General features: G+C 39.7%; 2 protein-coding genes across 2 annotated transcripts; one reads left to right on the top strand and one right to left on the bottom strand.

Moving 5' to 3' along the window:
• Positions 1-4,619: 4,619 nt before the first annotated feature.
• LOC117987839 (cuticle protein 7-like) lies at positions 4,620-7,384 on the top strand. The gene is made up of 4 exons (XM_034974905.2): positions 4,620-4,674; positions 5,171-5,341; positions 5,772-6,002; positions 6,658-7,384. Exons 1-4 carry the CDS (start codon positions 4,663-4,665, stop codon positions 6,757-6,759), a joined length of 516 nt encoding a protein of 171 aa, XP_034830796.1. The 5' UTR covers positions 4,620-4,662; the 3' UTR covers positions 6,760-7,384.
• A 2,667-nt stretch (positions 7,385-10,051) lies between these two features.
• Positions 10,052-17,085, bottom strand: Ttc26 (tetratricopeptide repeat domain 26). Its single transcript, XM_069502733.1, has 13 exons — positions 17,068-17,085; positions 16,400-16,528; positions 15,713-15,896; positions 15,380-15,435; positions 14,899-15,074; positions 14,451-14,510; positions 14,008-14,154; positions 13,409-13,532; positions 12,696-12,875; positions 12,055-12,252; positions 11,619-11,774; positions 11,156-11,262; positions 10,052-10,406 (listed from the first exon to the last, which is right to left on the bottom strand). Exons 1-13 carry the CDS (start codon positions 17,083-17,085, stop codon positions 10,202-10,204), a joined length of 1,740 nt encoding a protein of 579 aa, XP_069358834.1. The 3' UTR covers positions 10,052-10,201.
• Between the last annotated feature and the right edge of the window lie 30 nt (positions 17,086-17,115).

Here is a 17,115-nt window from a genome sequence, read left to right as displayed (position 1 = left end):
TTGACACATTGATTGAAAAGCCTTGCTTGCTGGAATATATATGCCTAAAAGATCTATTTATTTGTATCTCAAAGACCTCCGGTATATATATCGACGATCCTATCTGAAGTTATCAAATCAAAGCAACTTCTTCTACGCGTGCGAAAACTAATAGTGTGCTAGTAAAATATTAGGCATCAGCATCACAAGGCGACGCGACGTGTACCTACTGTCAGCACAATAGGACAATACTTACGCGATTGACATCATGGGGCTTCAGGCTAGTTCAGGAAATAAATAACATAGGAACAGCCAAATTGACAATATAAACTGACATGCCCTAAATAAAGAAAAAACTCCCGGACATGTGTGAAGGCACCCTTACCTAGGCAACCTATGAATGTGTCCTACATTACTTGGAAATGTTCCTTCTGTCTAAACTCGACGCATGCGACCTGAACTAGTGTTTTAGTGTTGTGTACCTATACCTACTTACGCTTAATTAGAACGATCGCAGTAACTAAGTACCAATTCAAAGTTTTATTTATAAGTAGAATTATGTACCTAATGTTTTTTATTTGATCTTTGAAAAATACTTACTTATAGTATGCTGCCGAAAGTGATGTATATCGACCTTTAGAGATAGCAAATTTGTAGAGCACTGTCTCGGTCGCTGAGACCGACAAAACGTCATATAAGTATGGGTGACAGAGAACGCTCTGCATAGCCGAAATGTCATTCTAAAGGCCGATCTACATTACTTTCGGCCGGGTACTGTACACTTACTTGGACAGTTGACCCGCCTTGGCTTCGCTCGAGCATCGAATCTGCAAAATTAGTAAGGGGTGTAATTTCCAAAAATGCTGAAACACGTAGGTACCTTAGGTATTTTTAACCGTAACTCGAAATTGGTATAATGGATACAACTTGAAAAACGATGGATTTGCATACAAACTTTCATCGCGTATTTAACTGTTTTGATGGTGAATTTTCTAACAGTTTTTATCATTTTAACCGAATGCGAAAGAAACAATTTTCATGAATGAAATTTGAAAAATAACAGACTTTCTACGGATTTCCTCTGATTCTGACTTGATCATGTGGAGAAACTCCGAGCATAGCTCTCTCCATCACCCGCTGAGTGACTCCAAAGGCCCAAAGTTAGCTCACTCACTGTTCGAAGACCTTCAGGCTCTGAGGAAAGTATCTGTTTCAGTACATTGTTAATAATAATATATGGGTACTTAAGAAGTTATAGGTAATAACATGGTACCCTCCTATCTGATTGAAGTTGCTAAGTGAAATACGACTTGGACCTTTCGCCTGCATGAAATACTGCTAGAAAGCTGACAGTGACTTCCGTTCATTGTTACGTTATTAACTTAAGTAACTATCTAGGTATCTAGTTACAGTGCGACAAGGCGATCTTGGCGCGTGGCGAAAATCGGAACTAACGTTGCCGTCAAGTGTCCCCTTTGTTCTTGTTTAAATATTCTAAGCCTTTGTTCTCCAACAGCGCCCCCCTGTCAATGTCATTCAAGTGCCAAGAGAGCCTTGTCTCACTGTAAATGGGTACATACAGTGTATTTTTTTAACTGAGACAGTATGGGGAAATCCAAAACCATAGGAGATATAGGAAAACTGTCTTAGGAACCTTTAGGTCTTTTTTGTGAAAATAATTTTGGCATACTCAATGAATTTTTTGTTCAAGCGTGAGCTGTTCATAAAAATCAATGAAATTTACTAAAAAAAAATTTAATGTCGATCGGCTCAGTTTCATTACGTTTAAGGATCATTTCATTGTATCGAAAAAAAAATCGGGAACCTAGTTTATCGTAATTCCAGATAGTTTTCTGTGCCATCCAAAGACTTGAACCCGACTAAGTAAGTTATCGTAATTCGATGCAATATTGAGATTGGACTGAGTACCTACTTCTTAAAAAACTATCAATATATTACACGAAACAGGACACTATGTCAGTTGTAACACCTTCTAGTTAAGTCTAACGGATACGTGTTTATTTGGCTCGCCTCTCTTCGTACTACCTAAAAAGTTACATATTACTAGTACAAGTTTAACAATCACCTGTACAGTTTAGTAACAGGGCCACTATCGTGGCAATTTGACAGCTATAGTATGATGATCGCAATCACCTCTGATTGGCAGATACTCGCTCACTTTGTAGCCAATAGGCTACAAAGCATATTGTTGCAATAAGAATGCCATAAATTCAACCAATCACAACAATAATTGAGACTGTAATAATGATTGAAGCAGCTTTTGTGGAAGCGACTATGGCAGGTAGGTGCGCTCCAGCCCCACTACACACTCGTAGTTGTGCTTCGTAGATTTTATAGGACTGTACTTATTTCTGTTGGATTTAGTGCCTACTGCATTTTTTCATAGGAAATACAGGAGAGATACCTAATAATGGGAACTCTACCCGAGATGAGTTTTAGAGTTTGCTGAAACGAAAGACAACCGAACTTTGGCTTATAGACAATTGACACAAAGTTAAAATGGCGAGTAGTCATTTTGTTAGCATAATAATAGTGTGATACTTTGAACGGTAGGTATAATCACAGTGGTTCATATTAGGACGTAGCCACCCGTGATCAACTGTATGATTGCTAAATCGCTGTGGTGGTGATTTTATAAGGCCTAATTGGCCTGTCAAACATTCGTCACCTTGGACTAGTGTTGGATTAGTTAATATCCGTTTCATTTATCTGGATTGCCTATAAATTAGTTTACTTATTTAGGATACCTATAAAATTTTATTCATTTGTGTGTATTTATAATTCAATTTGCGTACCTATGCGTCTTTTTTGTATTATTTCTAATTGTGATAAAAATTTAATCAGTTCATATGGTTGGGTTAAAACTTTGTAAATATTGTTTCATCAAGGTTCCTGACATACCTAGTAAGATTAATTAATTAATTGCAATGTATACCGGGTATTACCTAGTATGTAATAAAAGTATCTATAATAATATAAATAAATAGATTTAGGCCAGTGTTTTTTTCAATTTAGCGGAAAATCGCGGAAATTATTTTCGGTTTTTCGGCTCGCGAAATTTCAGCAGTGGTGCGAGAATAACATAACAAATAAGTAGAGTTCCGATTTCTGCCTGTTGAATGTTTTTTTATTCATGTAAACTTTTTAAAAGTGCTTATGAATAGTCAGGTAGTTTTAATTTACCACTGGTTCGGAATGCCGTTCCTACCGAGAAGAACCAGCAAGAAACCCGGCGGTTGCTCTTTTTAATTTTTCAATTTACAATGTTATTATACCGTACTATACAAGCCATTGCAGCCCCGTGCATTGCTGGAGCGAGTCAAATCCAAGCTTTTTTATCGTTTACATAGTCTGCGACTGTATAATATGCTTTTATTAGGAGCATACTTTTAACACATTTTTTTAAACTTGTGTAAAGGCAAGTCTAAAGTTGTAAAACGTAGATCGCTGCGATTAGATCGATTGCGATAGAAGGATTTTCAGAAACTATCCAGTATCCATCCACATTGGATTTCTCCTCGGTGAGGCTTTTAGATAGCAGCCATGTTGGTACTTAAAGATATAAAAGAATATATGTCATTTTTTAAACTTTTTTTAGGGTTCCGTACCTCAAAAGGAAAAAGGAACCTTTATAGGATCTGTCCGTCTATCTGTCGTGTCTGTCAAGAAAACCTATATGGTACTTCCCGTTCACTTAGACTCATAAAATATGGCAGGCAAGTAGGCCTTATAGCACAAGTAAAGGAAAAAATCTGAAAACCATGAATTTGTAGTTACATCACAAAAAAAATTAAAATATGTTCATGAACTTAAATAATTAGCTGTATTTTCAACTTTCAAAGTAGGATTATTCCACCAAGTGGGTTATAATAATATTATGAAAGGGCTTTACCTGTAGATTCTTAACAGATTTCTATTTATTTTAGGCATTATAGTTTTTGATTTATCGTGCATAATGTCGAAAAAATACAACTGTAGTACGAACCTTCGGTCACTCTCACAGTCTGACTCACACTTGGTCAGTTTTTATAAAGATATGTAAGTAAGAAAGATTTCAAGAGATCGTTTCGGTCGATTGCATGGTGTCTCTACCTTGATTAGTCAACAACAAGCGACTGAGCCCTATATTAGACTTCAACGCGCACGCAGCTGTGGTAATTTTTTTATCTTGATAGTGCTATAATTCATGTGGTGTAGGTATAGGTTCGTAAAATACTGCGGTCTATTCTATGTCAAATAGGTTGAGGTTGAGTGCCATGGGCTCAGTTTTAAAACAAAATATCATACTAATTTTCATACCAAGTATTTATTTATATTATACTTTATACAGTCTTATAACTCAGCAACGGTTTGAACTGTTCGTGGATAAGCCAATTAGTGAGTTTCTCCTTTTATATTTCTCAAGTGGTCTAGGAATTTGTCTCAATACTAAGCCCAGAGGTTTTCTCGACTGTCTCCTATATATGTTAAGACTAGAACTGGTACAATGTTACAAAATGCACCCCTAATCCATATATTATACTTTCATGCGAGGGCCGTACGCAGGGCCCGCGTATCCTTGGTTGCGAAAGTGTATCAAGTGTCCACTCCCGCGCAGATATATACCTGCGGAGGGCCCAAGGTGCCATAGTGTTTTAGATCACACCACCGCACGCGACAGACATGTACGCTAAGGTACCCAATTTTTTTATTGTAGCAAATTTTGTTTATTAATAATAATTCGATTGATTTTTTTTTTTAATCTACTGAAATCAATTTTATTTTTCCTATTTCTTATTTTTATTTTGCGAAATAAATTGTACTTAATTTTGCGAAGTTTATTAATAACGATATTAAAATGTGTTCTTTTAGGAAAACTTTGAAATAGATGGCTTTTATTAGCTTGATAATAATTAAGTGAAAAGACGAATTCTCTTAATCACGAATTCATTTTGAATAACTTTGCATCATTGTTATGTAGATAAACAGATATTTAGGTATTAAAAATCTGAGCTCTAAACTAAATTGAGAGATCTAATATGGGAGCTAAGTATGCTTTTTATTAAAAACGCTCTTCGCAGAAAACTAAGTATAGCATTAGAATTCGACTTGATTGATTTTTTAATTTTGTTTAGAGATTGTGTACAACCGAATTAGTAGATAAATTTCGTTTATATTTTATACCTGTCAGTTATTAATCGTGTGCTGCGCGTGCGCCGTGGCGGCGGCGGCGCCCGGTCTCCTGGACTACGGGTACGGGGCGCCCGCACTCTCGCACTCAGTGGTGTCCGCGCCGGTGGCTGTGGCCGCGCCGGTGTACAACACCTACGCGGCGCCCGTCGTGAAGGCCGTCGCTGCTCCCGTGAGTGCCTCGTACTAGCAATGGGCGATTCGCTCAAATGACAATCGAACTATTCTATTTTTGTTATTATTCGATAACAATCGAAAAACAATCGATTGTTTAATTGTGATTTAGGTTTTCGTGTTATTCGTACCAGATCGCGCGCTCCGCATTCGTAGACGTAACAATTTATTGTCAATTTTAATTCGATTATTGTTTGTGAAGACGAATAAATTGAAAATCGATTGTTCAATTGTTCGACTCTTTCGATTGTTTTTTGTGCAACAATCGCCCATCGTTACCTCATACACGACATTTTATATGCACTGTCTCTTGGATTATGGTTAAGTACATTTATGAAGCCGACTAAAATGTTTACTTCAATAGTACTTGTTAACACCCTTGCAATTTTTCTAACTCGTCATTGGAACCTTAAATTTTTTGTTCACAGGTAGTACGCGCTGAACCTATCGACCCCAACCCTGCGTACAGCTACGCGTACGGCGTGCAAGACCCCCACACCGGCGACCACAAGGACGCGCAGGAGACGCTACAGAACGGAGTCGTCCACGGCTCCTACAGCCTGGTGGAGCCGGACGGCCACCTGAGGAAGGTCACCTACACCGCTGACAAGATCAACGGCTTCAACGCCGTCGTCGAAAGGACCGGTGGCTCTCACGCGGTAAGTGGAAAAATGCGGTATTTAGATATCGATATGTGGTGTGACTTAAGCCTGTGCGTCACGCTTATCCGTGACTTAAATAGTCCATTTTTAACATGTAAAAACTGACTATGTTGCTCAAGTCACGAGAAGATAAGTATATTATTTTTAGTTAGCGTAAACCTTTGGTGACCCTGAGACACAGGTTTATTAAACTTACTTCAGGGTTCCCGACACTAAATTGTAAACCGACATTTGACTTATAAGTAGCCCATTTTTCAGTTATTCAATCAGTCCACTAATTTATGACTGCTATTGAGCTAGGCTATAGTCACCTAGCTCAAAATAAAAGCCGTCTAAAGATAGAGGATAAAGTTTGGAAAATACCGTAATTCATAGTCAAGATAGAGGCTTCTTTAGAAGACGATGCAGATGACATGGGTCTTATACACCCTTAATGCATTACACAAAGGTTGAAAATGACGCATGTCGTTTGAATCGTCCTCTAAAAAAGCCCTTGTATCTACTATGAATTTCAGTATTAATGTTACAGGCCGCATATTTGCAAAATATGCTAAATATATGTTTTTAATAATCTTTCAGCACCCGCACAAAAGTTACTTATTCTTCTGGCTCTCTTAAGTGGAGTACCTTCCAACCAAATGTTCTTTTTTAGGCGCCCGTGGCGATAGCGGCGCCCGCCCACGTGGTGGCCGCCCCCGCGCCCATCGCCATCGCCGCCCACGCGCCCATCTCCCTCGGTCACGGCTGGCGCTAGTCACTCCCTCTAACACACTTCACTTGATGCACCGCTGACGGAGAAACGGCTGGAAAGGACTCTTGACTTCGCAAACTTTGGACAATGCTAGTTGGGTTAGCAAACGATTCACACCATATCAATTGTTGGCGACTTCTGGCAATGGACTTCATTGCAGCGAAGCAAAAGCACATGGGCTGATAAGACCCCCGAGAGTATTATAGGGTTGAAGGCTTACAACAAGCGTTGCTCCTAGTATTATTAATTTATGTTACTGAATGAAGAGTTATTGTATTGAGGGGGATGTTTTGTCAGCCTATTTGAGGAGGGAAAGCTATAGGAATGCATGTATTAGTTTCTGTAACCGTTTTCTGCTGTGTAGAAAAGGTTGGAAAGACGACGTTATTTTTCTTTGGATTAGAAGCGATGTTATTTGTTTAGATGGTGTCCGGATCATAGTGTTGTGGTTGTGAGTTTGTCCAGTCAGCGATGCAGCAGGGTCGATGACCTCGCCCGTGCGCTAATGTATAATGTCCTATTGTTTATTTATTTAGTTCTGCTTTGACTGTTGCTACGGCTGATCTTGACGCGTTGTATTGCATACATGTAAATATAATGTGTACTTAGGTTTAAAATAAAAACGCCATTTTTTAACGATAACTTAGTATTGTTTTATTTTGAAATGTGATAGGCGTCCATTTCCAATTTGGGAGGTACGGGGCACGCACATCTAACTTTTTGAGCTATGTGCGTTTTAAGCAATTCCTGCTTCCAAGCAAGGAACACGTCGTGAGAAAACCTGCATGCCCGAGAGTTCTCCATAATGTTCTCCAAGGTGTGTGAAATCTGTCAATCCACCATTGGGCCAGCGTGGTGGACTATGTCCTAAACCACTAATGGTTGAGATGATGATGATTATTTTATAATGATGTGAATTATTGTTTTAACATAAACTAACAGGCATGTTAACTATTTTATCACTATAGAAAATTACAAGTACGTAACTATTTTACACAGATAGAATATTTTGTTGACATCAGAAGTGGGATTCAAATCACATGAAATGCACAATTGGGCTAAAATTTTGTCAACCTAGTTTCAAGTCCAATAAACAAAAGGATTAGCTAGCAACTTACTGGTAAATCGGTCAAACTACTTAGGTATGAGTGGCATAGATTACATTTAAGTAATCCATACTTAATATTATAAATGCGAAAGTGTGTCTGTCTGTCTGTCTGCTAGCTTTTCACGGCTCAACCGTTCAACCGATTTTGACGAAATTTGGTACAGAGATAGCTTGCATCCCGGAAAATTAAAGAGTTTCCATGGAATTTTAAAAAACCTAAATCCACGCGGACGAAGTCGTGGGCATTCTCTAGTCACATAATTGTGTAATATCTTATCTATTGGCTACGTTCAAAGGATCTTAAAAAGGAAAAATCTATACGTCACAAAACTAAGCTAAGTAGATATTTATACTTATAAAGAATTAGGTTACGATTTACCAACTTTAAAAATAAATAAATAAGTATGCAAGTATTTTTATGTTGAGCAATACAAACTTGCATTGATCTAATATATAAATTGTAGAAATAACTACATGATACTTTACGTGTCGATACCATGATAATATTGGTACCAACTACCATGTGATAAAAACTAGCTAGACATTCGATATGTGACCTTAAATGGTGATAGCCAAAGAACTAGGACATAGGTGACTTGGTCAACCGGTTAAATCGTGCCATAATTGCACTGTTTTTCAACGAAGTGAACATTTTTTCTTGCGGTATTTCCAAACGCCTTAAACTGACTGGTATCAAATGGAAACGACTCCGGTAAATGAGTGTGCGAATTAAAGTATTTTAAAGTAAGGGCCCAATTTTACTGTAGGTACTTAAGTATTTCAAAATATTAAGTGAGTACCCTACTCAATAGGGTATTTTACCCTTTTTTGAATAGTGTCTTAATTTGATCCTAAAGTGATAATTAACTACCAAAAAAATGATTCGATCGATAAAATATATATCATTATAAAAAATAATTTCGCCGTGAAATCGCTACCCGCCATCTTTTAAGGTTCATGAGGTGTCATGACGTCACGCGCATTGATAAATAACATTACAACTCTCAATACAACTTCAATCCATGTGACGTCACAGTCAGAATTCATCATGGCCACATCAGCTTTGTGCGTTTTAAATATTTTGTAAAACAGTTAAAAAAAAAACATTAAGTAGGTATATTTTATAAACTGAAATTATCATTTTTCGATTGCTTAATTGCATATCTTGCTTATTCATTTTTAGATTTTTCTCGCTTGGTGTAAAATACCGTATTAGACTGCATCATCACTTACCACCAGGTGAGATTGCAGTCAAGAGCTAACTTGTATCTGAATAAATAAAAACCTATCATTGGGCAACGAACGTATATGTAAATGTTTACTCTAAAAGGAGCCCGCAATCGGAATCTAAGTACATACATCAATCGGTAGAAACCTGTCGATCCGGTGCGAAATTTTTGTACGGAATAAGTAAGGAATTCTAGCTTGTTTCCGTTTTGAACACGATATATCTTAGGATCTAAGTAGGTCCCCACATTAATCATTCATTGGGTTAGCTTATGTAGGTACCTATATTATCTCCTGCATTTGTTGTGGGCTCTTCTCAGACCCGGGCGCGTTTGGAACCCTCGTAGTTTTAAGTTTGCGTAATAATTATCACCACTATATCTTACAAATCAAACAACTGACAATAGAAAAGAGCAATTTATTAAGTAACTATTTTGAATAAATCATTTAACTTTGACTTTGCATGCTGTAAAGCAGGGTACTCACTAGCGCTGTAGCATGTAACGTATCTGATCCTGTATCAACCTGCAAGTGGGTATCGGCTCGTCCACGGTCACTACGTTTCCAGCTACGAGCTACGAGCTACGTGTTGCCGTCCACGCGTACACTGCGAGCCGCCTTTGTGTTCGCAGTGATACCGCCCCGCCACTCGGGGGGTCACTGCGAACTTACTGCGCTACACGCGCGAGCGGTTCGCAGCGGGCTCGTGCATGCGTACTCACTTGATACAGTATTAGATACGTTACATGCTACACGGCAAGGTGAGTACCCTGCTTAAGGCCGTCCGCATTCTTAGGGTTCCGTACCAGAAGGGTGCAAACGCGACTTTATTACTAAGCCTCCGTTGATGTTAATTGTTGCGCTATCGTGTCCGCATACGTCGGTGAACTAAAGGCGTTAAATGTGGGAAAACTACAGGAAACTTTAAAATAAAACCGATAGTAGATTTACAAATTTTTTTTTTTTACAATAAGTACCTACCTCCTTAAATAGTTTCTACCTATTTAGTAGACAAACGCATTATCGATACTAGCGACAGAAGAAAGTCGTTGCACAACTCACTTTATTACTTATTTCTAATTAGTTTACGGTTAAAGAAGATGACGATGTTTACACTTGTATCCTATTCTGCTGCGCCCACCGCGCGATGGGTCGCGCTATATGCTCAGCGCGCGGGTGCGCCCCCGGCCCGCGCAGCAAGCCCAGCGCGTCGCGCAACTGCACCGCAGCGTTGGGAACGTTCGCGGCCGCCAGCTGGGCGCAACCACATACTGCCCCGCGTAGGCCTTCCCACATCTCAGGACCGCCGTCGAGTCTGAGTATAAAGGTTACATAACTGGATTTGTATTTGGAAGACCACCCCACTACGACATCAGACGAGTCGCAGGGAGCCACTGGATTCAGGCGGCGCAAGACCGTGGTGTGTGGAAGTCCCTACAAGAGACCTATGTTCAGTAGTGGACGTCTGTCAGTTGTTGATGATGATGATGATGACTCTATTCTAATAAGTAATTACCACTGTTTGCGGTGTGTTGAGGCGCCGCCGCACCGTTGTGGATTTCAGAATTGGGTGCCACACGGCATTGCCACTCCAGCAGAGAGTTATCGCGTTGCAACGCATCAGTTCTCCCCGCCTCGTCTCTCTGGTCTCCACTCTCCAGTCAGTTGCGCGTGCGGTACGGCGCCGCAGGACGTCGTAAGTCGCAACGCATCGTGTGGCATGATACAGCGACTTCTATGTAGGATGACGCAGCGCACCGCCTACGTAACGCATCGTGTGGCCTCACTCTCAGATCTAGCGTCGCGCGTCGCGGCGTGCCTTTAGGTTAGGTTATTATTTAAATCTTATTACAATACAATAACGGTAGGTACATTATATAATAGCTGAATGCTGAAACGATATTAATTGTAGGTCAGGCGCAACCAATTAGGGGTATGAGTTTAAATATATAGCGTCGTCCAGGTTATAGTCCGCTTCCATCTTACACTGAATCATCACTTTGCCACTAAGTCAGATCGTAGTCATGATGTCTGAATTAAAAAAATTACACCTTACCCACCTACCTGTCAAGCATGTGGAAGGCTTTGGCAGCCACAAGGAATTGTCCCATACGATAACTGTCGTTGGCCACCAGCTGTAACAGCGCGAAGCTGTCAGGGGTTCCTGCGGACTATAAAAAAATATCTTTAACATTCTCTTGTAATATTATCTATCTACTGTCGTAAAACCTTCAAATCTTCTATTCCTTGCTCAAACTCATTAGTCTACGTTCGCGGCAGAACATTCATTGACGTTCTATGAAGATTACTTTGACATAAATCTCCTAAGCGTGGCAAGCTTCCTTATTCATGACGTGACATCAATACAGGCAGGCCAGGTACGTGAGACAGGACCGCATGTCCTCACAGTGGATTCTTCTCAGCCTCGCTGTAGAAGCTTGCCACAGTGGCAGACAACTTCTCAGACACAGGTAGTGGTATTGCCACTACCTGTGTATCTAAGAGATAAGAGAATCTGTAAGATTACCTTGACGCAAATCTCCCAAGCGTGGTGAGCCTCCTTGTTCATAACATGACAGCGGCAGAGGCAGGCCAGATACGTGAAACAGGAGCGCATGTCCTCATCCTGGATGCTCAGGAGGCACTCCTCGGCCTCGCGGTAGAAGCCTGTTGCTACCTTTGCCTGAGCAAATAAGATCTCATATTAGGTGAACTTCTTCTTCTTCTTTTAGCATAATTTCGAAAAAGAATAATAAAGTTCTCATAGGCCAGTTTCGCGCCATGGCAGCCGATCTCATATCAACAGAGACTAGAGTCAATTAAGTAGAAGATGTTATAGCGCTCAAGCATGCGCGCAAACAATGATATCTGCACTCTCTATTCCTTTACTCTTACAGTCCAATAGAATTAAAGCAGTAAAGCAAATGTAGTAAAAAATAGTAGAACCGTGGCTGATGGCTCACCTGAGCGTAATTAAAGTTGAAAGTGTCATCGTTGACAAAGAAGCTCTTGATCGAGTTGAGGTAGACCAACACTTCTTCGAACTGCCCAGCGAGGAAGTAGGAGGAGGCCATGCACTGTCGCCCCGGGATGGTGTCGCACTCTGAAGCCGAACTGCCGACCAGGTGGAAACTCTGCTGAGCCAGCTTCATTTGTTCCTCCTGGAAAATACTCTCAAGTAATATCGAAGAAATAGGAGGACACTAAAATTCCTCAGAGTAAGCAAAGTCTTCGAACAGTGATGTGATGGCATACGGATCCGAAACATGGTTGCTAAGTAGGTATATGTGCCTGTTAAGGAAGGTAAGTAGTAGTTAATTGCCAATAATGAAATTTGTTGTTTACAGGCTGTTCAAGTGGTCTGTGCGTCTTCACCATTTCTGGTAACATAAGTGACCCTACCAACGAAAATACAGCGATGAATCATGAATGTAAATTCTATACCGAGAATAATCCCACAAAAATCTATTACGATTTACAAATGATAGAGAGATTTGTCTTACGAGAACTGGGTCAAATTGGACTGGCCTTGGAAAAATTGACGATATATAGTACTTTCTTGCATTTAATCCATTTCACTTAAAGAAAATTAAAATTTACTTACATCTCCAGTTTCATTATAAAGGCGCACCGCTACCACCGCCCTGAGTATATAGTGCAACGGTGACGTGGGCTGAAGAGGTTCCAGCAACTCACGAGCTTCTAAAGGTTCACGATGCCTGAGTCTATAGCCAGCCAGGTTTAAGCGGGCTTCTGGCACCACGTCGACTAATTCTGGAAGCACCTAACAAAAAACTTTAGGTGAAAACTGGTGAACAGGTTTTTTCCGCAGTTATTATTTGACTTTCCCGCTCCTTTTTCCATCTTCTGCACCACATCTCACGCAATTATGAGCGCTGCAGTGGTCTTATATGTGAGGTTTGTTTACGGCATGGCAATTCGGGTATTTATAATTTCTAAATTGACTCTGCTCTAGTCTTAGATTGGACTTTAGCTGGGGCTAATAATTACAACCCTACCGGCAAAAACGTGCCTAGTGATTTGACGTTTCGGTATGGAGTACGGACTCTTGGACGAATTAAACTCTGAAGCACTTGTACTTTGTTGTTTAGGTAAAGTTTTTGATAAGTAAGTAAGTACCTATGCTAAAAGTTTTTAAACGAACCGATATGCCGATCTGTGGTTTTATAGTGGGATAAAGAAAGTCGACTCACAGAAATATGGTTTCTAATTTAATTTAAGGTTTATGAAATTTAAAGAGTTTTAAAATGATTAGTAAAATTATTTTAAAATGCTAAGTTTTTGTGAGGTATTTACTTTCAAAGCTCCTTCCCCATTTCTGAAAACGACTAGATTATGCTTCACCAAGTCCTGCCCAAACGTATGTTGGTCTGAAGATATTTGTTTCAGTTCACTTTCAGCCGCTTTCCCGTTATATAATCTGAAATCATCATACTTTTTCAAAATTGACGATGGAACTTCATTGCTTTCCATTAGACTCAGAATACAGAACAAAGAAAAGTTTCACTGGTATAGGCTGTGCGTTCTCTGTCAATCAGTTATGGTTGCGGATGTACCTATAGATAAAAGTGGATCGAGCGCTTCTTAATACCTACTTGAAGCAAATAGTCTACTGATCTCTATCTCATTTCGACTACTACTGTCTTAGAGCAAGAGGTCGGACACAATATTTTGGTGTCCAACCTCTCGATCGAGCGGATCGAGTAGACTAAATGGTAGCGGAGCGCTCGATCCACCCTAACGGTGGTTACGGTACTGACAAAAGTATTGTCTCTTCTTCTTCTTCTTTTCTTTTCTATTGCTCTTTGTACTGCGGTTTTGTAGTCCGCAATAAGTCCGCCAATGTTAATTCAGTGGAGAAAACAACGTCGTAATTTGGTTAAGTATTTTCTCACCTAAAGAGATTGCATGCTTTCAAGTTCTCAGCAACTGTCGAAGTTGGGTGCTGTGCAAGATATACACCTAGGACTTCTTGAGAGACATCGTAGTAGTCCAGTTTGTAGTAGCATAGTGCTACGTAGACATTTAAAGCCATGAATGTGCTAGAAGAGAAGTAGGTAAGCTCTGAATAAGAGAATTCTAATTAATATAATAATATGTACTTAAGCATAGTACTACACAAGTATTAAAATTAGAAGTCTAAAGTTACTGACGCAATCTAAATTGGGTTCAAAAACTAAGTCAATAGGTAGGTGGACCAGCTATCTAAAAATATGTAATGTCTGAATTTTAAAATTACTAATAAGTACACATAACTATAAGTAATGTAAATAATATCTTCCCGTAACTATATCTACTAAGACAGCTACAAAAAATAAGTAAGTAAATTTTGTTGCACCTAGGAATGTGCGACAAAACTTTCACCCAATCCATATCATCGTTTTCATATCTCTTGTAACTGTAAAAAAATAATTTTCTTTAAAAGTTATATTATCAGATCGCGGCATCCTGAAGTGATATCAGTACCTACCCGAATGCCTACCTATAAATATACATACCTATAAATGCGAAAGTGTGTTTGTTTGTCCTTCAATGACGTCGCAACGGTGCAACGGATTGACGTGATTTGCATGGGTATATATAAAGACCTGGAGAGTGACATAGGCTACTTTTTATCCCGAAAAATCAAAGAGTTAATACCATAAAGAGGTAATACCATAAACGTCAAAAAACTGCGAAAAACTGACAAAACCCGACTATTTGTAAAGGGATCTTTTGAGGAGAGCTTTTTAGTAGTAAAAATCTACCGTACCGTATTCGGAAAGGGGTAGTGGCAGAATAATTACCGTCTCTCCAAAAGCAGCTTCTTATAAACGTCAATGGCCTCCTGATAATGTGCGCGCAGATAGTGCACGGAGGCCAGGCTGAGCTGGTCTTCCGGCACGTCGCGCAAAGTCGCATGTGCGAGCATCAGAGCCTCCTCGTCGCCTAGCTTATGTGCCAGGTGGAACTGCAGGCGGCACTGGAATTATAGGCGTCTGTTACAGAATGATGTTGATGATATAGAAGTGCAGATAGCACCTACACGGAGGTCAGATTGAACTGGTCTCCCGGCACATCACGCAACCTGAGCCTCAATAGCTCAACAGGTAAAGGAGTGGACTGAAAACCGAAAGGTCGACTATTCAAACCCCGCCCGTTGCACTATTGTCGTACCTACTCCTAGCACAAGCTTTACGCTTAGTTGGAGAAGAAAGGGGAATATTAGTCATTTAACATGGCTAATATCCTTTCTAACAAAAAAAAACCTTAAGTGAAAAGACCTACCTTAAGAGGACAGTTGGGCGCTTCTTCCACGGTATCCTGAGATTCTTTGTACATGCCTGAAATAGTAACACTTTTTACTTAGTAAAATCATTTTAAGTAGGTACACAGAATATATAACTTTCTGCTTCTTCTTGCTTCTTTCTGCTGTTGGTAAACCCAATAAAGAATTAATTCTTTGTGTTATCTTTGTGCTTAGCCTTACAAATCATTTAATGAATTAGTAAAACCAAGTTTTTAAATATGTACCTACAAGAAATAAGCCGATTATATTTTTCCATATAAATATTGCTCCTTCTTTCATTCAAGAATTACTTTTAAAGATGAATCGCTCACCTAAATAGAAGTAACACACAGCAAGATCCAGCGAAATATTGTCAGCAACACGCGCGTCGAGTTTATCCCTCGTCTTCACTTCAAGGTATTCGTCCAGAGCTCGCTTGTACTCGCCCAAGTGGAACCAGCACCAGGCTGTCCAAACGGACACCCACACATCGACGTTGCCTTCGTGTTTGAGGAACTGAACATGGAAAAATTTATAAGAATTTTTATAGAAGGTATATCAATAGCTTAATTTGCTATAATCCGGTGAAACAGCAGATTATCAGATATATCATGGCTTTCCGCAAAGTAACGCCAGGCTTGAGCCATTTCAGTTAGTGCTATTAACCAAACAGGGTAGAAGAAGATTAACAAGATATTCGTGCAGTGCTCGCTTGTACTCCCCCAAGTGAAACTAGCACCTGCAGGTTGTCCACACCGACAGCCGTCTACGTTGCCTTCGTGTTTGAGGAACTGGGTAGAAAAAATTAAATCAACAATTCTTGTCAGTTTTGGGATTGCCGCTTGAGCCATTTCAGTCATGGGTTTAATTTAACTGCCATAGCCCTTCCAAGTTAGTCCGCTTTCCACTACCACCATCACTTACCATTAGGCGATTGCAGTCAAAGGCTAAAAAAACTTACAGTTTTCAGATTTCATAATTAGTATTATTGGTAAGAATAAAAGTTATAAAACAGAAACCTCAAGCATAGTGATAGCTCCAACATAATCCCTCTTGAGGATGAAGTCTTCGAGTTCAGGGAACGTTTTCTTTGCAGAACTACTGCCACTTCCTCGACTATCGCCCGCTGGCTTGGATCGACTGAGAATCTATGAACAGAATAACTAACATAATTTAGCAGATTCATTTGAAAAGTTCATGATAAGTACCGGCCGCCTCTGGCCATGGATTTGGACATAATACACCACACCTCAGGGGTACCTGAGGTGTTATTACGTACCCCGGGTACCACGCATGGATGGTGGATACCACCTTACCGTCTAGTAAGTATCTGCAAACTTACCATGTTTAAAATGGACACACGCGATTTATTTTAAACAAATGTAGTTTTGTTAACGTAAGTTGAAGCAACTTATTTGATTTAACTTGACTTTTGAATGTTGTCCACAACGTTACCATGACTACATGAATTCGTCATAAGTTGTCATGGAAACGGAAACAATTACCAATTTAGTCACTGAAATGAACAAAATATTACACAAGTACGCTGGAGCCTGGAAAGCGTATAAAACAGTTATTTTTGTCCCGATTGGCGCTGATAGATCAAGTTGCTTCAAAAACGGGTAGGCAATCGGGACAAACGGGAGGTCCAGCTTACCTATTTGTGTTTGTAGAGGTCAGTGCAAACCACGCTTTTGGTAACCATAGCAACTTAAAAAACAAGTTTTTGTCCAAT

The sequence above is a fragment of the Maniola hyperantus genome, chromosome 13 (assembly GCF_902806685.2).
Source record: "Maniola hyperantus chromosome 13, iAphHyp1.2, whole genome shotgun sequence".
Taxonomy (NCBI): domain Eukaryota; kingdom Metazoa; phylum Arthropoda; class Insecta; order Lepidoptera; family Nymphalidae; genus Maniola; species Maniola hyperantus.
This window is presented reverse-complemented; position numbering and strand designations above follow the sequence as displayed.